The 22,793-nt window shown below is 45.1% G+C and overlaps 1 protein-coding gene across 2 annotated transcripts; it reads right to left on the reverse strand.

Annotated features, from left to right (window-relative positions):
* Positions 1-985: 985 nt before the first annotated feature.
* LOC115607219 (cholesterol 24-hydroxylase) lies at positions 986-16,570 on the reverse strand. Of its 2 annotated transcripts, XM_030484230.1 has the most exons (15): positions 16,364-16,570; positions 13,272-13,349; positions 12,884-12,965; positions 12,257-12,330; positions 11,498-11,584; positions 10,682-10,820; positions 9,700-9,810; positions 8,754-8,910; positions 8,387-8,449; positions 7,216-7,288; positions 6,697-6,781; positions 4,729-4,839; positions 4,387-4,475; positions 3,449-3,515; positions 986-2,598 (listed from the first exon to the last, which is right to left on the reverse strand). In XM_030484230.1, exons 1-15 carry the CDS (start codon positions 16,489-16,491, stop codon positions 2,437-2,439), a joined length of 1,506 nt encoding a protein of 501 aa, XP_030340090.1. In that variant the 5' UTR covers positions 16,492-16,570; the 3' UTR covers positions 986-2,436. The 2 variants fall into 2 exon arrangements, with proteins under 2 accessions (XP_030340090.1, XP_030340092.1); XM_030484232.1 differs by lacking the exons at positions 12,884-12,965; positions 16,364-16,570 and having other exon boundaries at positions 2,270-2,598; positions 13,272-13,351.
* Positions 16,571-22,793: the final 6,223 nt, after the last annotated feature.

The following is a 22,793-nucleotide window of genomic DNA, read 5'->3' on the forward strand; positions in this document are numbered from 1 at the left end:
AGGAAAATCTGTCCTTTCTTGTGGTGTCTGAGAAAGCTGCAGCCCCCAGGTCTTTTTATAGCCCATGGCAGACACAGCTGTGTCTACCTAGCTACTTCTGGCCTGAAGTTTCTCCACAGCATTTGGCAAACCCTGTACCAGTACCCAGTTGGACACAGGGCACCAGGGAGCAGCTTTCCTGAACATACTTGGGGTTTTTTTCGGCAGACCAGGGATCACCTCCTGGCTGGGAGTGCAGGATGAAGCCATGAGAACACTGTGGGATGTTTGCACACCACCACAGGGCATCATCCTGTGGTAGGATGCCCTGGAGGAACCAGGGCAGCTTGTCTCCTAAGAGAAGGAGCTGTCAATGCTGAAGAGCACTGCTCCTGTTGGGTGCATCGACAATGAGAGCTTGCCATCTGCTGGAAGGCGATCAGCACTGACAGGCGACAATAGGAACAGCTTTTGGCTGTAGGAACAGGAGAAAGGCCCATGTCAGCTTTCCCTGGAGAGCTGGATGGCATTTGGGCTTGCAGAGAGAACAGGAAGAGCATCCAAGGAGGAGGGTAAGTAGTAAGCAGGCAGAAAGCTCTGGTCTAAGGCAGATGAGGTCTGACAAAATTTGCTGCAAGACTTTAACGTCCTACCACCCCCCTTAAGCTCTCCTTGGAGATGCCCATCACCATTGCAGGGGTAGCAGAAGGCAATACACGTTTGTGCAACTAAGGCATCTCAACTCATTCATTAATAGGGCAGACCAGAGAACTGGCATGGTTGTGCCTCACATTTCCATGGCACAATTCACCAGCATGTCTACCAAGCTGTGTGCGCTATTCACAGCATACACTGCTCCCCACACCACTGAAATCCTTCCCTCCCTTTGACATATTCTCACAATTCATCCGTTTGTTACACCACTAACCCATGTAGCCCAAGGGCATTGAGCATCCTGCTCCTGATCATATCAGCTCACAGGAACACACATCCAGCAAGGAAGTCCTCAGGTTTTCGAGTAAGTTTTTTATTAATGTCTGGGAGGATACAAGAATATATCCAGCACAAGGACTTGAAGAGCTGGTCTACTGACAGATGGGCTAAGCCTTCCCTAGCAATACAGCTATTGGTACCTCAGGGTATAAGTCATATTAGTACATTGTATGACATTGCTTGTATTATCAAAAGCTGCATCAACCTTCTTGGCCATCTATCCCACTGCTGCACTGAATGAGATGGTGTACAACAGGAGCAGAGCCAGGGAAAGCTCTTGGAGGTTACGCTCCTGGTATGGAAATTTGACAGCGTACAAACTGTGTTCTTGCCCTTTTAATTCAAAAAGGTAAGAAATAACAGTGGCAGCACCAAATGCCTTGAATTTCCTGTATTTCACGATAGATGAGGCCCAAACTCTTGTATTAGGGATCCACATATTTCTGGAAGGTGATGATTTCACATGATAGTTTTTTTCCCTAGCAGAACCAGGCTGCAAACCTACATGCAGTGAGCAATTCTGGCACACTGGCAGAAGGGGATGCAGGACCTTTTCCTGCCTCTGGCTCAAGTTACAGACATACTTCCCCAGCAGCAATATCACTTTAAGCAGCATTTGGCTACAGGCACTTACCGCCAACCCTGCTGTACCTACTAGGCTATCTGGTCCAAGTGCTGGTGTAGCTTCATGGTAAACCAGACAGGGAAAATGATCCAGGTTAAAATACACCCAGCAAGATTCCCCCCAAAAGGAACAGTATCTCATGAGAATGAGAACAGGCTGTGGAGAGGAAGCAGAAGAGCACTTTTCTGTAGCATGGACTGGGAATCTACGCTCTGAATGATACTGGAAAAAAGGTAGGAGAGACTGAATAAAAATGAGGCAGTAGCAACAGGGAAAAGTAGTTCCCTCAGTTTCTGGTTTTTGTTTCAGATTGTTCCTATTAATTGTTCTTCTCATTTAGAGTAGGGATGGGAAAATTGCTTTGACCAAGAGAATATCTCAAAACTTTTCTTCCCAAGTTCAGCCCAAATCTTGTGCTCTACAAAGTTCTGATTTCATTGTGCAAGCAGGAAACTCTCCCAACAAGGGCTTACTTAGACCATATTGTACCATAAGTAAACTTAGTGGAAACTATCAGTTGGGATTTGAGTGCAGGTTTGTGTGGAGCTCGAGGGATACTCCATTGAAAGGATGTTCTTTTCCAGACCTGGTCAGAACCAAATAGTCACCCAGGGAAATTAACTGGCTTTGCAGTTCAATTGAAGATGCTTTGATTGAAGATGCTCACTAGAGTGATTCTCCTAAGTTTTTCTTCAGTAGATTATGAGGAAGGCTAGGAAAAAATTCAGTCTAGTAACCCTCTAAGGGGGCCTGCAAAATCTAATCTTTGATTAGTGTGAAGATCTTCAAAATTAGAACAAATGCTACCACTACCATGTCATGCTCCCCTCCCTGAGTAGTCACTCCTGGCAGCTTCTTGCAACGCTCCTTGGCTTTAATTTACACATTACTCCATCTAGTGGCCTCAAGGTTCCAGCATCCAGGAGTTTAAAACTCTGCCCTGGTACCAGCTCGAATTCAAACCTCTGCAGCAGTTTTGCCATCACCACTTTCGCCTCCATCTGTTAAGAAGAAAAGCAAACTCATTATCAGTGACAGCAAATACAGCTTGGACTGCAGCTTCTTAAAGTCAGTGTATTATGTCATGCTGCTCTGTCAACACAGAGATTTAAAAGTTAAATGTTACTCTGTTAATGCAGCTGGCTGAATTTGAGCAGGAAGAAGAGTTGCCTGGGGCTTCCTGGGTTTGAGGAGCGCTGACAGGCACTGAGATCGGTCCTTGTGTTTATGTGTTAACCCCGTTTTGGAAATCAGAGTGTAAAACTAAGCACTTTAACCTGAACATCTTGAGCACAACAGCACAGACCCAAAGAGCCGGCCTCCTACTGTCCTTCTGAAGTGCTCCTTGCCATGCTCATTACTTCATTAAGTTGTTCCTCCCATGCAAGCAGCCCCCTCCTCACCTCCTCAGTGCTTATGCCTTTCTGCCAGCTAATGTTTTCCCTGCCTTGACTCTGCCAGCTGCACCCATGGGATGGCCTCTAAGCCCTTGCACAACCCCAGCATGTCTGACCTTGGCTGGCAAAGGGATGTTGACAGCAATTCCCATCAAGGGGGTTGGATTCCAGCAGGGTGACCCAGGACAGTTCAGAGCCCTCTGCTGCCCTCTTCCCTCTAGACACTTTGGACTAATGCGTGCAGGAGTGACAAGGGACCAGTCTGGTATGTGTATGCCTGATAGCGTTTGAGAGACATGCCCGGTCATGGGCATGGTGGTGATCTTCTGCCTAGAGGAAAGAAGGCCAGTGCACCATCAGTGTGGCCTTTGTCCCCGCCCCCCCAACCACAGTCAGCACACCCTGAGCTGACCCAGTGCTCACTAATGAAGTGTCATTCCAGGCCTTTGCTTACCTGTGCAAATGCCTGCCCGATGCAGGACCGGGGTCCCAGAGAGAATGGAAAATAGCAATAATATGGCCTGCAAAGAAAAATGTTCAAAACTGTCACCTCGACAGTTTGGTTGTAAAGCAACAAGTGAATATTTGATCACAGCAGCAAGGAAATGGTCTAAATACCACCTCGCCTAGCTGGCTTAAGAAAATCCCCAAATTCTCATGATTTTGCTTCAGAGCAGCAATACAGCTCTGCAATGAGTTTCCTTGTCATCTCCATGGCTCAGCTTCCAAAGCTGTTTTGATACGTGCAAACCTTATTTCAAAGCTGAATGTCAAGCATACTCTAAATGCTCTCCAGCCTACCATGAGAACATAATGATCCACCCAATTACTGCTCCTTTGGGCAGCGCTGAACCATGTGAGTAAGGGGGCATTTGGTTCAGGAGACCAGACTGACTCTAAGCTGAAGTAAAACTCATGAAGTAGCTAGATGCAGGGATCAGCACCATCTGTTCAGGTCACTGGTCCCTCCTATTGCACTCCTGACTACTGATTAGGCTTAGGCTGCCTGTCCTCTGTGGTTGAACAGCACCTTCGTCCCTCTTCTGTCAGCCTCTTGTCCCCTCTCTAATGCGGAGACACTTCAAATATCCTGGAGCCAGGGCTACCACACATTAAATGTTTGTATTGCACTAAGACAAATATTCAACCTGGTACTGGTCCAAAGCTTTGACCTCAATATAAACATTAAATAACATTAGTATTGGTCTTTTTTTGTAGGGCATCATGTGGTCTAAAGAACTTCTGAACAAAAGCTGCACATTACTGCTCTCTACCTGCATTTGGATAACTATGGAAAGACAGTTTTATTCCTCTCCCCCTCTCCCTTGAAATCTCTTCCTGTAATGGTTCCTTATTACATATTTAATAACCTGGGAGTAAAAAGAAACTCACTTAGGTGCATCTTTGCTAAATCGGTCTGGATTGAAAGTGAGTGGATCCTTGAAATGCTTTTCCATCCTTCCCATTATGTAAGTGCTGAACTGTCAAGAAAGAGTTTATTTGTGTTAGTCAGGAGCAGCACACTGAAAATGCCTTTTCACTGTCATGGGCACAAAATCATAACTTCTGCGCCCCAGGCAAAACCAACCCAAATTCATACCCCAGTTTGGGCCAAAATTTTAGAGAGGCCAGTAGAAATATGCTCAGGGAGGATTTTTGCCCTCTGATACACAGATCCATCACATTTGGATCAACTACAGCTGCTAAAAGCTGCTGATGGTGGATGGAACTCACAACGAGCGTTGTTTTTGCAGGAATTCTGATGCCACTGACGACATGCTCCTTGTCTATCCAGCGCAGCGTCCCCGGGACGGGTGGGTACAGCCGCAGCGATTCCTTCAAAACCTGCATCAATGAAAAGCACAAAAGGCCAGTTAGTTAATACAGTGTAGGAAGCAGAAATAAAATTACTTACTTCCCTATGGTCTTTCACTTTGGCTAAATGGGAGTTTTGGCTTGTGGAATAGATGCTGATGTACCTGCCTTGGACTCCTGTGGGCAAAATATATGGCTAAGTGAGCTCTTTCAGGCCTGGTTCTTTCTTACGACTGGTAAAATATAGAGAAAAAAAGGTAGAACCACAAGAGATCCCATGCACTGAACTGATCTAACACCTCAAGTCAAGTCAACAGCTAAGTGAAAAAGCACTGGGAAGCAAAATCCAAGAAACTATCTGAGAGTGAAGTCTCATGCCCCTGATGAGCTGTTCCCGGTGCTGGCTGCCATGAAGATGACTGGTTGTTCCCACTCTCAGCACTGTTCTCCTGCCTTTGTCCTGCTTCTGCTGCTCGGGGAGCTGAGCCAGGTCAGAGCATCAAAATGACAAAAAGCAACTTGGCAAAGGAAAATGAATAGGGAATAGCAAGTTAAAAAAAATGGAGCGAGACCATTTCTTTTGGTGGCAGTGAGCTGTAAGAATGGCTTATTTCATCAAAGTGAAACCTAATTAACAGCACACATTAGCATCACGCTGCAAATGCAATTAACAGTGTGTATGCACAAGTGGATTAATGAAAAAGAAGCGTGGACAAAAGGATTCAGAATTGCCTGAGCGGCAGGAGAGGAGTCCCATGGTCTCTGATACTTCAGTGATGGACTGGCTCTGACCAAGGGTGACTGTGATGTTGGTTGTATAGATCCAAGCTTGTTCATTAAATAATCTGCTTTGAGAGGCTGTCATATGAGCTGTCTTAAAACTGAAAGGCTTAGATACCTCATCCTAATTGGAGTGGTATAATTGTGATGGTGTTCAGAGAAGACTCGGGAAACCTGTTGCGTTCTGTAATCACACAGAGATGCCTTTTCCTTAGGAGAAATACACCTTTGAAATCTACCCACCGTGAAAGCACAGTGATTTGTGGGATGAGATATGGCAAATGGTAAAACAGCATCATGCCCCCTTGGCAGGGCAGTTTAAGGGAAAAGTGATCATACCACACTACTAAAAATCACATGGAAATTTAAGCAGAAGAATAGCTGGCACGGCTGCAATTCAGCCTCTCCTGAGGGCTATTGGTATCCCACTTCTTGTAAAAAAGGATATGCAACACAAACACTGGCGAGTAGCCAAGACCTAGCTTTGCAGTTCATTACCAACTAGCATTTCTATACACAAGACCTCTTTCTCAGGACCAAACTCTCTTTTATTCAATGCCCCAACCCCCCAGGTGACTGAAGAGGGTTTCAAGACTGAATAATAAAAAATCGGAATTACAAAAACTAGCCTCTATTTTTGGACATCCTCAAATCCCACTGAGTTTATGGTGCATGGTGAGATCATAGCTGGAAATGCTTTAACAATAATCAAACAAAAGTAGAGCTGTGAGTTCGGGAAGTGCATGGGATTCACACACAGGTTGGGCTCAGAGTTGCAAACCCTTCTTAGAATATGGCTCCTGGTTTCAGCTTAAACAGGTAGGGATTAAGCAACTCCACTCTAGCTCCCAGCTTGCTAATAATTAAGGAAAGCGGTGAAGGAGTTGTGTGGGATTTTGGAAAACAATTTGAGGAGCATCCTTCCCAACAAGGCTGGGCTGCTGCAAATGGCTCACAGTACCTGCTTGCTGACTCTCTGGGGACAAACGCCATCAGGATCAAATTTGACATTGTTCCTAAAATGTTAAAAGTGTGGGGCTCCTCCACGACACGGCAGAGGTGCTACCAAACAGCTCCGACTGGTATTTTACCTCACTCCTGCAGTACCTGCGATAAGTAGGTGAGTTTGCCAAGATCCTCATAGTCAAGGTCTCTCTTAGCACCAAGAACATCATCCACTTCGGCCTGAAGCCTGCAGTTCAATTAAAAACGGTTAGCTGCAGACGCCCATTTCTTGCTAGGCAAGTTGACAAATTACATTTCTAATTTCCCAGACACTGAGTTGGACTTTGACTCCCACCCTCAGGCTAAATGCCTACTGATTCCCAGGCAGCCTGCCTGAACTTGTGCCTCGTATCAGCAATGGGCGTACAGCCAAATCAGGTAGGATTCAGGACCAGTATGTATAAAGGCTTTGAAATAAAAAAGCCCACCACCTAGATGGAAAGGAAATAACTCACCTTAAGCTTTTTTTAAATTTTAGATATACTGGAACAATGAAACTATTTATTTCGGAAGGGAGGCTAGAATTTATTGGGAATTTATCCTAGCTTTTTAATAATTCTTACAATTAAGTTCACCTTGAAATTAATAAGAAGCTGGGTTTGCAAACTGGAGCACACATACCTTTCCAGTATTTCAGGATGCTGAGCGAGTGCCATTACGGTAAATGACAACTGATTGGCAGTGGTTTCATGACCTAATAACACCAAAAATCGATTTCAAGGTTAGTATGAAATAATATGATACAAAGATGGTCTGCTAGTGTGATTTGTGAACAGGAAACTTTAAATGTCAGGCCCCAGATGTTTTATTTCAAGTATGCTAGAAATTACAGGAAACACTAAAAAGGTTATAAATTTTACAGAAGGAGCTTCCAGGAACGACAAGAACAAGACATAGCTGGTAAAGATACGAGCCATCTTGCTCAACTCAGTGGCTGCATATGGCACCTACTGGTTATGAGCTCTCTAACAGATGGGCCAGTGAGGTTCAATATTTGCCCTGTCATATCATGGGACACACCATTCTGTTGAGAAGCAAGGATTTACTGGTTTTGAGGGAAAACTGAGTTCTAACCATCTTTCCTTGAAATGTCTGCTTTATGAGGATAGTTTTCATTTCTTCATGGATAGGCATATGTATTATTTTAAAACATTACAGAAAACAGACTTCTACAAAGATGTATTTGTTGCAATAATGTCTTTCTTGCAGAAGAATGGTGTATGGACCTCACCTTCTTAGGAACCTAAAACCTACTTACTTGTAAGACTGATCTTTCCACGTTGTTTACCTCATGTATTCACCTCAGCCCCTGCTTTTTCTGACAGGCCTGACAGTGCCCTCTCCTACCAAGCGTTGACTAATGCTTTTAAGGCAAGAACTGTGTTTAATGGTGTGCGTGAGGCGACATGAAGATGTGTGGCATATGTTAAAGATGCTTTCAGTGGGGTTTAGCAGGATCTGGGAGGAAGGGCAGAACCCCATAAGGAACAGCCCTGCACCCCAGGACGCAGTGCTGCCCTCTGCACTGCAGGCTGGAAACCACTGGCCTGGCATTATTTGCTGTGTTGATATGACTGAAGGAGGATAACATTGCATTTGCCTATGAGAAACTGAGTTCTCTTGAGACCTCATCCTGCTAGTCCTATGCCAGTTTAATACTGCTATCTGCCAATCAAGTGACTCCTTGTTACAGCAGCATCACACGGAGTATGTTAATCATGACCCTGTAGAGAGCCCCAAAATGCGTACAGATGCCCACATGACATATCTAAGCATTAAAATAGCTACCAACCTGCAACAAAGAAAGTGATAAAGTTATCCAGAATATTTTCATCATCTCTAGTTTCCTCCAGAGCTGTCAAGAGAGAAAAGCAAACAAGATTAGAAAACACCCCCATGCCCCAGCTGGAACAGCCAGACTGCTCTGCCCCATTTTGCACATTTTGTCTGAAGTGGCACTGGGAGGGGATGCTGAACAGGCAACCAATATTTGATCCAACACAAAGAAACAGGGAAGTTTCAAAACAACTCTCACCATCTTCAAAGTGAAAAAGACATTAAAGGAGTGCCAAAGTTCAGACACCCAAAACAATCCTCCCCGAATGTCATGGCAAATCATAACACACAGAAATTCACTCAAACAGCAACGTTTTCCCTACCATCTCCTTTCAGTATCTGCGTAAGAATATCCAGCGTGTCTTCCTTCCCGCTCCGGATGGCCTCTCTCCTCTGCTCAAGGCATTCCCTCCCCACACGCCGCAGCAGCCTCGCGCTTTCCTGGACCTCCTTTACCAGCTTCTGCTTCCCTGGCATGTACTGAATACAGAATTTCTTCAGTCATTTTATTTCTTTTGCTGGTAAAATATATTGCCAGTGTTATTTTTCAAGCGAGCACCTTGTTTTCTGCTAAGCAACATTTGTCACAAACACATCTGCTCTCCACAGAACAAACTGAACATCCCCAAGGTAGAGGGTTTGGGCTGATGTGAGGAATATTTCCATCAGTGCATGTTGACGTCCTGCTTTGTCAGAGCTGATGTTTTGGGCACAGTACGCAAAACTCCTCACCTCTCCATTGAAAGAAACTGCAGCATGCAATGCAGAATCTCACCTCTGGACCCAAAAGGGAAAACAGGAGCTCTAAAAGCCTGAACTACAGTTTTCATGAGAAACTGGAGTGATTTTCAACTTTAATATTTCATATTACTTCCATTATTTCCTAGTATATGAAATTAGGTCAAAAATATGAATTTTTCATTGTAAGAATGTTCAGATTTCTTCCACTCTGAGCGATGGTGACCATCCTTCTTGGACAAATGGCAGAAACCACAATTTTTGTAGTGAAGGGTGTGAAAGTATAAAACCGTATGAGATGATGACACATGCATGGGGGAGAGAAGGCAGAAAGGAAGCATTAAATGTTAATTTTGCAAGTGTTGTAAAGCATTACTGAATTTTATCTTGATGCACATTGGAGGGGAAGAAATACTGATAACTTTCCCCACTGTATATGGGCCTTGCACAGCTCCAGCCCACTAACTCATGCAGGAGCAGAGGTTCCATGTGGACACAAGGAGGGAGGACTGAAGTGAGGAGTGTACAGACCTGCAAGAAGGGGATACGCATCTGGGTCATTCCCTCCAAAACCATAGTCACAGCATGCGGGAAAGGCGTCTGGTCATCACTCAGTGCATTTAATTCCAAGCCAAAGGCTACCTGAGGAGTGGGAGAGATAAAGGCAACTTGCTGCATCCTCCTGGCTCCCTGGGGCTGGGGTGAAAGAGCAGGACTGCCTCACCCCACTGCCTTTTCCCCCAAAAGTACCTCAGACTAGATCCTGCCTTGCAGGAGGCTGCAAGGGAAGGGTAGTATCTACATTATGCTTCCTCCTTATTTGGAAGGATTAATAATTTACTATTACTCTCCATTCATCCAAACTGTTTTGCATACAGAAGGGAAAAGCCAGTGTAAGGCAGACTTCATGCTGACGTATAATGGCAATAATACAACATCCACACATGAATGAGCACTAGTGTGCCCCTTTTGGCACAGAGGGATGTGAGGTATGAGGCTGTAAGGGCTTTTGCAAAAGGTCCCTGTCCTGCAGGCCACGCCTAGGCTGTGCAGTCCCTTCCCTAACTGTTCCTTCTATGGGTCAGCCCAAAATGAAGTGACAGTGATAGGACAAGAGGAAACAGCCTCAAGCTGCGCATGGGGAGGCTTAGACTGGGTATTAGGAAAAATTTCTTCACCTAAAGGGTTGTCAAGCATTGGAACAGGCTTCCCAGGGAAGTGGTGGAATCACTGTCCCTAGAAGTGTTCAAAACCCATCTAGATGAGACTCTTAGCGACATGGTTTAGTGGTGGAGCTGGCAGTCCTGGGGTAACAGTTGGACTTGATGATCTTAAAGGTTTTTTCCAACTTAGCTGATTCTATGACACAATTAGTCCTTCAGTTCTTCTAGCACTGCTGGATAAAGGTCTTGTTCCCTGGCTCCAGCTCCTAACCCTGTCCTGCTGCTGGTACTCATTACTTCTGCATCTTCCTGCCAGTTGCAGAGGAAACAAGAAAGCAGACAGCTGGTACCTTTGCAATGACATCCATAGTCACCCGGTTCATCATCGTCAGCATGCTAAACTCTTTTTTTCCATCTGCCTTTTCCTCTAGCTTCTCCATCAGCTCCTCTGCTTTTTCATTAAAAGTTTCCATCAGACCCATCAGGTAGCTGAACAATCAATAAAAATGAGTGATGGGGGCTCTGGAGAGGACATCTTTGCTCAGGCAAAATTATCTTCATTATTTTCCATAGAAAATAATAAAGATATTATTATTAATATTAATAATAATAATAAAAATTATTATTAATAATAATAACTTTGCCTTAATACTTTGAAAAGTGAACAGATAAAATTAGTTTAATTCTTCTTTCAGCAGCCCTGCTCCACCATGCCATGTAAACGACAGCTGTCATGGCAAAGAGCTTTGGCCTGTGCATGCCAAAGCAAATGGACTTTATCTTCAGACCCTAAACACAACACAACAAACAAACAAACCAGAACAATCCCCTGCTTATCAATTAGGTGAATGATAAGACCCTGATGTCTGTTTTCTGACAGGATAAAGCAGCCATCACCACACTCTTGAATACACAAGCCTGGGATCTTTCTGCCATCACTGAGTTTATATGGGTGCCACCACCCCATGGGAAGTCTCGTCACATTACACTAGTCATGGAAATCGCGCATTGGACTCTAAGTAAAAGGTGATTTTAGCACTAGATGGTTTTTGGTTGGGTTTTTTTTTCCCCTCTTTCTAAATATCAAATAGTGGATCAATGATGGAGAGAATCATGAAAATACAGTAGAAATTACAGCTAGATCATCTCAGAGATATTTGCCTTACGTTCGGCTGAATGCTGGATCCATTATCTTCCGCTGCTTGTGCCAATGCTCATGGTTGCAAACAGTTACCAAGCCATTCCCTAGGAACCTAGAATTTAAGTAAACAAGGACGGGAACAGTCTTCATGAACAGAGCCAGCCAAACCCCATGTAGTTACAAAGATAAGTCTTCCACATCTACTTTCTTGTAGTCCTCCCACATGTAGGGAGCACTGTGCTGCTCTGAGTACACAGTCACTGCATCACTGTGGACAATGACTAAACTGCAGATATGTTTTGCCTGGTAGGTGTGAACTGCTGAATCCAAAAAGATGCTGGTTCATTACAATTGCTATGCAAATAATTAATGTAATGACCAGATTATTATACTTTTAAAAGCTTCAGGATAAGAGAAAATCCCCTTTTTTGTCTTTGGACTTAGGAGCTGGAAACTCCCATGTATTAAGGAATAATTCAGTGCTCTAAAACTTAAGTGAGAAGTTTGATGATGGTCTTCAGCTAACTGTTCTGAGAGTAACTGAACATCCACAGGTGGAAAAAAAAAAGTATGATCAAGGTAAAAGAAATCCAACCTAACCTCCTCGCTGCCTAGGAAGACATATGACTTAGCTCATAATTAAATAGGTACATGCTCTTACATATGTCTGGGATTAGTCATCCCCATAAAGGTAAATGGTCTGAGTCAAAAGAAGTGTCATGCCTGTGACTCTATTAATCTTACAATTTTCAGATCACTATGGCTTCAGATGGGTTTCACCTACCTCTCACCAAATATGTTGTAGATACGACCGTACACAAAGCGATCCTTTGGGTACTGTGGTGACATCAAGAACTCCTAAAATCAAATCTCAAGTCAGTGAATACTGAGTGCGATCCATTTCCCAGACAAAACATAAAAAGCCACTCACATGTTCACTCTTTTTCTCCTGTAGCAATAGGCTGAAGACTAGATGAATTATTTGGTGTGCCCTGATTTCCCAGTGACTGTGCTACTAGCTTGTTTAGCATGCCTCTAGAACTTTTTGCCCAATGACCCAAAATCTCACTCTGTGATTATTGCGAAGATTTAGAGGAAGAAATTCAGTCCCTTGTGCCTTGCTCATTTGAGATATTAAGCTCTTGCAGAGAGTCTGCTTTTCAGAAATGGTGGATGCTTGCTCTGTCTGGTGTTTAAATAAAGGTAACAAAGTAAATCAACTGACTGAGGAAGAAACTAAATCATAGCAGCCTGGAGAACAGAGCATCTCATACTCCTAACCCAGGCAGAGCTGCCCTCTCTGCAGGGACAGACTGGCTGCACTGTGCTGCCCTGAACAGCAGGCACCACCTCTCTCTTTCTGGAGGGACAGGCCAATCCTCACTGTTGATTCAGGTTTATTTTGCAGTACCTTCACTCCTTCAGGACTCAGAACCATTATTGAGACTCTGTGAAAGGCATTAAGCCGTACAACAGGTCCATATTTCTCTGCCCTACAAGAAGAGAAGGAGAGAAAAAGACAAAAAAAAAAAAAAAAAGGGAGAGAGAGAATTATGGTACAAACCACCAACACACAGCAGTTCAGAACTAATAACCTCAAAGGACCAAGCAGCACATACTGGGAACCACTGCAGCCTTCAGCACATAAAGCCATTGAGAGAAAGATCAATGCGCTTTCTCTAGCTCCTCTACTGACCTTCTGAATGATGCTAAATATGTAATTCAGGGCCTCTGCGCCTTGATTTCCCAATTTGTGCTACAGGGCTACTCCATTCGACGTCGTTGATGTGTCAACTTACCACTGCAGGAAGAGATCATGCACAAACTCCTGTTTCCCCAGCATTCCCCAAAAGATTGGCAGATGACCAAGAAAAAAGCTGCAAAAAATGAAGGTTGAGTGTCACGAGAATGCAAACACAGGGTTTTGTGTGTATTGCAACCTTTGTGCTCAGTGATGCAATGCAAGCGTTCCTCATGGTTTCCTCCTTGTAAGGAAAAAGGAAAGTAACACCTAGCTGTGCCAACGCCCAGCCCTCACGTGAATAAGCAGGGAACTGGGCTCAGGCTGCTGCACTCGTGAAGTCAGGAAGACCAGTGCAGAGATGCAGGACAAGGTGGGTTTTGCTGCTGTATTAAAGGATAATCACTGGTCAATATTCAGTTGCAAAACTGAATAAAAAAGGTTAACTCTTCAAATTCAACAGCTGTATTAGAAAGTTAGAGATCAATTCCTTTCTTCTGCTGCGAGTGGCAAGTTCCTACCAGCTTTACATACCTCTGAAGGAAAATTTGGCCAAACTCCTCTCTTACATGAAGCAAGCTACGCTCGAGATCTGTTTTTCGTTTGAGACAACTAGCCACACTATCATCCTTTTCAGTATAAACAAGCTATAGGGGAAGAACAGGCTCTTATTTTAAAATATACTAAGGGTTTAAAATAGCAAACACTCAAGTTCCCCAACATCTACAGAAACTTTTAATCCTCCACTTGTTTGACTCCTCCATTGTAACTGGACTCCAAAAAGACGTGAAAGCCCTAAATATGAGTCCTTCATTAGCTAAAGCTCCAAAACCCACTCCATCTGCAGCACATGAAGCAACGTCCCACTCATGGCTCCTCTCATGCAACACATGAATCCTCAGATATTTTTCATCCCCTGTCCCATCACCACCCAATTAAGTCAGGTGTTACAACAGGCCTAAAACATTAATCTGCTAATGAGAAGTCCCAATTACTTACTGCATGCCATGAGAAAAAAAAACTAAGCAAGGGCTTTGTTTGGGATATGTAACTATGTGACACTAGCAACTGAAAATACATATTTGCAAAGAATTCCTTTTGCCCATTTCTTGCTATTAAATTTTCAATATGAAGCAAACCTTTGAAGAGATGACCTCCTGTCTTCACAGGTGAGACATTCATGGGGACAAACTACACAAACCCACCAGGACTCACTTTGCCAGCCTGTCCTGCACAGGTCTCCTTTAGAGATGTGCTGTGTTAGTTTCAATAAAATAAATCAGCCCAGGAAATCAAGGGCATTAACACTATGTTGTTATCATGCAGTCGTAAGACTTTAGGCAAAGTCTGAGGTTTTGATAAGATTCTGTTGTACTTCACCCTAAAATAAGACTTTCTTAAGCTTTTATCAAAGGGCAAGTCATGCATCTGGGACAGAGTAACACCTTGAAAGGGTACAGGCTGTGGACTGGCTGGCTGGGGAGCAGGTCTGCTGACCACAACCTGGTGCCAGTGGTCAGCAACTTAGACACAAGCCAGCCTTTGCTTCTGGTGCTGCTCTTCTCCAGTTTACCAGATACAGTCTCATCTGAGAAGTGTTTGGATTTGGATTAATCCCATTTCAGAGTAATTTGGGTTGGCAAGAACCTCTGGCGGCAACCGGTCCAGTCCCCTGCTCCAGGCCACTCAACATCAGAGCTGTGGCACATGTGGTACGTGACTCAGGGCTTCGCCCTCATGGTGAAGGTGTTTTGCCTTACATGCAACTGGGATTACCCTTGAGACAACTTGTGCCTATTGCCCTTTGTCCTTCATTTCACAACTCCAAAGAGAGCCGGGCTCCATACTCTCATAAGCACCCACTAGGTAGCTGAAAATGGCCAGTAATCCCCTCTGCCCTTCGGCAGCTGCTTCTCCACCCAAAGCAAGCCGAGCTCTCAGCCTCCTGGGCATCCTGGCTGCACTCCACTGGACTTACACATTTGTCGATGTTTGTCTTGTAATGCAGGGAAGGGATGCCATCCAGAGGGACCTTAACACGCTTGTGAGGTGGGCCGATGCCAACCTTATGAAGTTTAACCAAGACAAGTGCAAGGTCCCACACCTGGGCCAGGGCAATCGCAGGCACAGCTACAGGTTGGGCGGAAAAGAGATTCAGAGCAGCCCTGCAGAGAAGGACTTGGGGGTGTTGGTTGATGAGAACACGAGCCGGCTTCAGTGCGTGCTTGCAGCCCAGAAAGCCAACCGTATCCTGGGCTGCATTAAAAGAAGTGTGACCAGCAGGTCAAAGGAGGTGATCCTGCCCCTCTACTCTGCTCTCAGGAGACCTCACTTGGAGTATTGCATACAGTTCTGGTGTCCTCAACATAAAAAGGACATGGAGCTGTTGGAGCAAGTCCAGAGGAGGGCCACAAGGATGATAAGAGGGCTGGAGCACCTCCCATATGAAGACAGGCTGAGAAAGTTGGGGCTGTTCAGCCTGGAGAAGAGAAGACTGCGTGGAGACCTCATAGCAGCCTTCCAGTATCTGAAGGGGGCCTATAAGGATGCTGGAGAGGGACTCTTCGTTAGGGACTGTAGTGACAGGACAAGGGGTAATGGCTTCAAACTTAAACAGGGGAAGTTCAGGTTGGATGTAAGGAAGAACTTCTTTACTGTGAGGGTGGTGAGGCACTGGAATGGGTTGCCCCTCCTGTGTGGCTGGTGCTGCTTGTTGGGCCCCTATTTGGTCTCATCAGCAAATGCACAGCTGAGACAGGCAACTAAGCCACTCGCTTCACGCCACTGCCAGCGAGGAGATGTAGGTCAGCACATCCCACCACGCCAGCCCAAGCCAACCAAGCAGCGCTGCAGGAGTCCCTGGCGATGCCTGACGGCGCCAGCCCTTCCCGCGAAGGGGGCACCAGCGTGACCTCCGAGCCGTTGCCCTTGCCCACATCAGCAAGGCCCGGCCCGGCAGACACCCCGCAGGACACAGGCTGGAGCGCTTATATTCTGCGCTGACAGTGTCTCATGGCGCCGGCCCCGGTGACATGTCTGCCGCTGTGAGCGGCCACGGGGACGGCCGCCGGCGCTGACGCCAGTGGAGGGACTCGCCCTGCAGGCCCCTGAAGAGCCCGCCCCAGGCCGCATGTCCTGCCCGCTGCTTACCTCGCCCGCGGGGCGCCGGGGATGTGGTCGTACTTGGCGTGGATGTATTTCACATAGCAGCAGTAGAGGCAGAAGGCCAGCAGGCAGAGCGCCAGCAGGAGCCCCGCCGCCGCCCCCAGCGCCTCCATAGCCTGCGGGTAGCCGGATGACAGCGCCCTCCCGTCCGTCCGTCTGCCCGTGCGTCCCCGGGCAACGGGCGGCCTGCGTGGAGCCGCGGGGCGGGCGGAAGAGACCTCGGCTGCGGGCGGGGCCGGCCCCGCTTAAAGAGACCGGCGGCGGCGCTGGGCTGCGCCGATAGCCCTGGGTTACAGATGCACGGGGAACTGCCTGCGGCGGGGGTGTGTATGTGTATATGCATATATATACACCTATATATATGTATGTATATGTACGCGTGTATATGGATGCATGCTTTCCTGGGTGGAGGTGTGCTTTGCACAAGCGCATGGGCAGGTCAGGAAGGATGCTGAACCCTCACATGTTTGTTTAAAGAAGCATTTTAAATAAGTGTCACCCCTGAAGGCTTAGACAAACTAAGCCAATTCAGGACAAAGAAGGCAAAGGCTCTTTGTCGACTTTTAACTGTTTAAAATAGAATAGGTGAAGGGAATATATTATTGATTCCTGTAGGAATCAATAGATGAAGACTTTCAGAGCAGTTTGCTTTGTGCCCCGTGTTATACAATGTGCTCACTTATCATCCAGGCACAGGAATGAGAGATTGTGTACTTCTATTCAAAACAGGTGATCTAAAGCTGACTGCCACAAATTGCATAAGGATTGCAGGACACAAGGGACCAAGCCATAAAATGGAGGAAATTCATTTCTGGTAAATGAAAAGTAAAGCACAGGCAAAAATAATGTATCTACATCCAAACCAGTTATATGTATTCGGTGGTTGCACCCATTCAGGAAATGTCAGCTTAATGCTCACTACAGATGAAAGAAGCAAGCAGAGCATTGGCAGTGATCAGAAATAGGAGAGTAAGTGAAACAAGATGCCTGAGTGTATCAGTATACAGATGACTCTATAAAGCTAGAGCACGCCCATTGCATATGAATACTATACATGCTCTTCCTCCCAGCTCAGCAGAGGTGTAGAAATAGAGACAGAACAGATTAGGCCTCCAAACTGGAAAAAGGATGAGGGAGGAAGGTTGTGGTAGGGGTCTGGAAAACCATCAGAGTTTTGGAGATAAATAGGGACAAACTGATCATTACTTTGTATCATTCAAGAACAAGGAGGCAGTCACTGATATGATAGCAGCAGAAAAGAGGAAGATATTTTTCACAAAAAACTGTTAAATGGAGGAACTCATGGTGACAAGCTGTTGTGGAGGCTAAATGAATAAATTGGCTCACAAGGAGCCAGGGAAAGTGACAGGGGATGGATCCAGGTGTTGTCACTGGCCTCAGCAGAAGCTTTGCTCTCTGGAGATTTCTGGTAAGGAACAGCAAGACCCCAAATGCCTAAGAAGATGAAAAGGGTACACAAACCATCCACTGTATCCTCCTGTCTTCTCATCCTGCCCTCAGCCCAGCAGCCCTTTCAATCCCTGCAACAATCTCCACAGTCTCCTATAAACCTTCTCATTCTTCCTCCTCTGGGACCTGCTGCTTACACCTTCCCCATGCTGCAGCATGCTGTGGCACTCCATCCCTTCGAAGGCTGCCCACATTGCATGCAGAGTGGCATGCAATGCCACTCTCCTCTCCAGCATTCGCATGGCTCTGATTGCAGCAGGGGAAGGAAAGCAGGATACTCTGCTGCCCCGCCATGCCCTGTAGAGAAACGCAGGCGCACCACCTGCTATCAGACTTTCACAGGACCACCCCATTCACACACTCTTTCTCTGCACAAGCTGTACTCAACTGGGTGGACACAGGATACTAAGCTACCTGGGTTTTTATCAACGTCTATTTGCCCCCTGTGGGTCTCTGTCTTGTTTTGCAGCACCATATAAGGCTGCTGAAGTTTTTATCTGCCATTTCCAATGGGATGACTTTTCCCTGCTCCCCTCCATGGCAGCTCCCATATGGCCATGCCTCTCCGCAGCAGGAGGAAGAGGATGTAACTAACGGCACCCCCTGATTTTGTCCATCTGATGCAGCGATCATCTGCCAGGCACCTCCAAGAGTCAGATTGCTTCAGTTTCCAAATGGAAGCAATGGCTGTGCTAAAGGCCACAATCTGCAGGTTTTCTTTGGTTGTCTTGTGTTGTTTCTGCTTGTGTTTGAGACTAGCAGATCACTGACTCTTGGTAATGGTCAAATGGTGCAAAATGCTGGAAACCAGTCTCCAGCTGTCAGTACACAATGGAGCATTTATGGTTGTATTTATTTTAAACATTGTTTGGCTTTCTGTTACATTTAATCTTAACACTGATTATTTTTGAGCTGCTAGTTCCTTCTTTTGCTCAAAATAATTGCAACAACCCTGAAATTATTTTCCCCTGTGGTTAGGGTACACATACGTTCACACAGATATTTTTCTTTTTTTAATCTGGAAATTACATCGTTGATATATTCTCAAAGACCAAAAGTATTATCTAAATATTGCTTCTATTTATCTTATTTGAAACTAGGGTTTTGGGGCTTTTGGGGGCTTGGGGTTTTTTTGCCTGTTAAGGCTAGGGTTTTACAACCTCTTGTTTTCAGAAAAAAAGCTGTCATTACTCCGCATTGGTCAGGCAGTATATATCATGATATCACGATATCACGATATGAATACCCATCACTAGGAAATACAGCTAATCACAGAAATAGCATCACCCAGAGGAAGTGCTTAAAAAGTAAAGCTAATGTTACCACTTTTTTAAAGCCACTCAATTATCTTCCTGATGAAACACTGATTTTCTGAGTTTCATCAGTGTTATTTTCAGCATAATTCAAGGATAGATCATAACTATTTATAAGGTGTTCTTTCATTTGAAATCACTCTCAGAATAATTCCTGTGGAAAATTCCTGCTTGTGCCTTGTTTGTCAGCAGCTCACAGGGTGGTGATAAAATATTTGGCATTTTTTATATTTTGATGGGATGGAGAGGCTGTGTGATATAGTTCTGATCCCTGAGTGGATCAGACAAGCTCTCAGAATAATTCTTCTCATGCAAATATAATTATCAGCTGATAACTCCCCTTCCCTAAGTATTCAGCCTGAATAGGCTACAGAAATTACCTTATATTTCAGGCCTTAAAGATAAGATTTAATAAACCCTTTTGTTTGTGTTCTAACGAGCTTTAATACAACCTTTTGTTTGTATTCTAACATGCTTCTAGACCCTTGAGTGAAGGACACGGTACCAAGGGACTGTCACGTTTATCTGCATGGGAGCCACACGCTGCACGAAGGAGTGCAGCTTGAGCAGGCTGAACTTCCCCGTCTGTCACCTCTCTGCTGAGGACTGAACTGCCATCGCGTGGACACTTTCCCAACCTGCACATTCCCATAAACAGGAGGAGCAAGGGAGACTTGGGAGCCGAACAGAAGAGCAGAGCACTGGGAACCATTAACTGCTGTGAAGTTACAAGGTGATTTGATAAACTGATGGGACGTAGGGTTAGTCCAAACTCCCGCTCTCTTTCGATTGTCTTTTCACAGCTGTTTAGGTTTGAAAACATTTACTGCTCTCGCTCGAGGCCCAGCATTGTATAGACTGTGAGGACAGCAAGGAGAAGGCACAGCACAGGCATCCCTTGTGCTGGGAAATGCCTTCAGCAGCACAGAGTTAGCCAGAGGGCTGGGTATCCTGGAGGACTCCGAATTTACCAATAAAATACATTTCTAAATAAAGAGTTTTTAATTTTACTGTTAAATGTCTCCATCTGTTGTGTGCTACCGGTTAAGTGCAGATGGTGATTAAATTAGTACCTCTCCTGGAGAACTTACAGTCTAAAACCTCACCCCCTGCCTAAAGGTCCATATGGAACTAGTGGGGGTCTGGGACATGAGCACTGCATTTCATCCATCTCCAGCAGAAATGCAAACTTTACTATGCGTCTCCTTCTTTCCTAGGCAAAAACACTGTCCAGGTGGAATCCAAGGACCAACCACTGTTCAGGGATTTCGGTCCTTCTGTCCGGTGCTAGCAGCTCTGCAATCCCATGGGCAATCCTGCAAGAAGCATTGTCCCTCACATGTTCACTGTGTTTGTGCACAGTGTGCCTCAACCTTCCTCTCCTCGATCATCTCCTGTAGTTGCTACATTGTGGCAAATAATAATTTGGTTTTAATAGTGCAAAAGATAAAGTTCTCTGCTCCAAGGATTGGAAAGTTCAAGACAGAAAATGTATATTCTCAAGCTTTCTTGCTGCATGACTGCAGCTCAGCTTACTATTGAATTTACTCCTGAGAGTTCAGATAAATTCCTATTTTGCATATCTTTGAACCCAGGATATGAATGCTGCAATGCCAGTAGACTGTTGTCTTGCTCAGAGCAACACTGCCAGAGGAATATAACCAGATTTCAAAATAGTCATTGAAGTACACCTCCAAAACCTACCTTGTTGTCCTGACAGCCAGGTAATAGCATCTGCCTGGTTTTTACTACTATTATGACAGCCAATGTGAAAAGTAGTGTGGCAGATGAACTTATTTAAAGTAAGACCATACAGAATTTTTTACCAATTTTTTTACCAAATAAATACATTAGAGACATTTACCTTAACTTTCCTCCCCTTAAACAGTCAGTGACTGCTTCTCTGTTACTAGTCATTTGCAAGGTATCATTTGGGAAGATATTTGCTGCTGTGTGCTTATGGTTACATACCAGATCTTTTGCCACAGATTAAACTACGCTAGATATAGGAGTCAACCATACCTTTTCCAAACAAAATCTACAGTGGGCTTAGATGTTACTTACCCAACACTGCTAAATACAGACCTTTGCAGTGATTTTCACACTGAGTTTGTTGTCATCCAGCTCATGTACACTGAGGTCCTGATCTTTCTCAGTCAATAAGATTTTCCAGCATGGAGTGGGCAAGTAATTGGCAAGATGGTTAATAATTATGAAAACAGTCGAAGGGTTTAGTCATTGCCAATAGCTAATGCCCCTGAGGGTCAAGCTACTTGATGTCAGTGCTTACAGCTGGCTGAACACTAGAGCCTTATTTTTTTCTTTAAAAACAGCATTCCTATTTACCACATTATTGTTAAGGAATGATTGCTGCTCCCATCGTAGCTGCTTTTCTGATGACATTAAAACATTGCTCAAAGCAGTTCTATCGCTGAACTTGTGCCCCAGGGTAAAGTCTAGACATGAAAACCTTGGGAAAGACATGCACAAGGCAGCAAGGTACAGACACACATCAAATGGGTTTGAGGTCTTGTGAGTTCTTAAAACTTAAATTTGGAATGCAGTTATTAGTTATCAGATGAGTCTTACATCTCTTTTCCTATAGAAAAATGTGTATTTATGTATGGAAGTATCTAAGGGGGCCAACACATCTCACATGCTGAGCTGACCTTTTAAAGAGGTCTATTGGCATCTTTCCAAGAGGAAAAGCAGGCTTGGATACTGATATGTTGTGACTGGTTTTCTCCTCTGCGCTTCTGAATTTCTATGTTCATCATAACCAAACAGTGCTGGGCTGAGCTAATGCACAGCGGGATGGATTTGTACTGGGGACCTCCCACCCCATACAACCATATCAGCACTAACAGGTTAAAGAAAAGGCAGGCTTTGCTCAGTGTGTTCCTGGAAGTGTTTTGGTTTGGGCTATGGGGCAGTGGTACACGAGCTGCTGTTCTCCCTTGGCCATGCTGAGGCCCAGCATGAAGGGATGACTGGTGAGAGGTGGAGGAGAGGCTGATAGGAGATGAAGGCAGGAGAAACACCCTGGCAGCATGAGAAGTTGGGCCCCCACACTCATGTCTGCTCCTGGCGCCAGTGTCGCCCACAGTGCCACAGCTGAGCTTTCTGAACTGTAGTCATGGCTTCAGTGTCATTTAATTGCAGGCTGCTATGCTTAGTAATGTGATACATGTGCCTCGTGCTATTCATACCCTGCAATCTGACACAAGGAAGCTGGGCAGAGCCCAAGCTCCCCGGCATGGGGGATGTCCTCACGGCTTGCTCCATCCAGGGCTCAGCACCCAGAAGGGTTTTGCCAGTATTTGAATGAGCACCCCCACTGCATCACCCTACTTATTTCACTATCTCTCCATTGCTTTGACAGCAAGATATAAAGGTTTTTGTTTTTTTTTACCAGATACATGTGGGAGGATCTGTCTTTTGGATGACTTGGAAAGAACATGGTTAAATTCAAATTATTTTTGCCTGAAGGTAATGTCTATACCACAGACTGCAAGACAGCGTGGTGGTGCTTGGGCTGGCTGCCGGGTACCAGAAGCAATGTAAGTGAAAAAAACCCCTGAGCTCTGCACAGAGCTACTCTGCCTTGGAGGTAGAGAAAAAGAGGTAGCAAG

This window comes from Strigops habroptila, chromosome 4 (genome assembly GCF_004027225.2).
Source record: "Strigops habroptila isolate Jane chromosome 4, bStrHab1.2.pri, whole genome shotgun sequence".
Classification (NCBI taxonomy): domain Eukaryota; kingdom Metazoa; phylum Chordata; class Aves; order Psittaciformes; family Psittacidae; genus Strigops; species Strigops habroptila.

Bases quoted from the DNA above. Each gene is read 5' to 3' on its own strand.
- LOC115607219 (XM_030484230.1), bottom strand. From the start codon at position 16,491: ATGGAGGCGCTGGGGGCGGCGGCGGGGCTCCTGCTGGCGCTCTGCCTG. The intron at 12,331-12,883 runs GTACTGCAAAAT...ATTTGATTTTAG, and splicing joins TGAGTCCTGAAGGAGTGAAG to GAGTTCTTGATGTCACCACA. The intron at 7,289-8,386 runs GTTGGTAGCTAT...TGGTGTTATTAG, and splicing joins TATCACTTTCTTTGTTGCAG to GTCATGAAACCACTGCCAAT.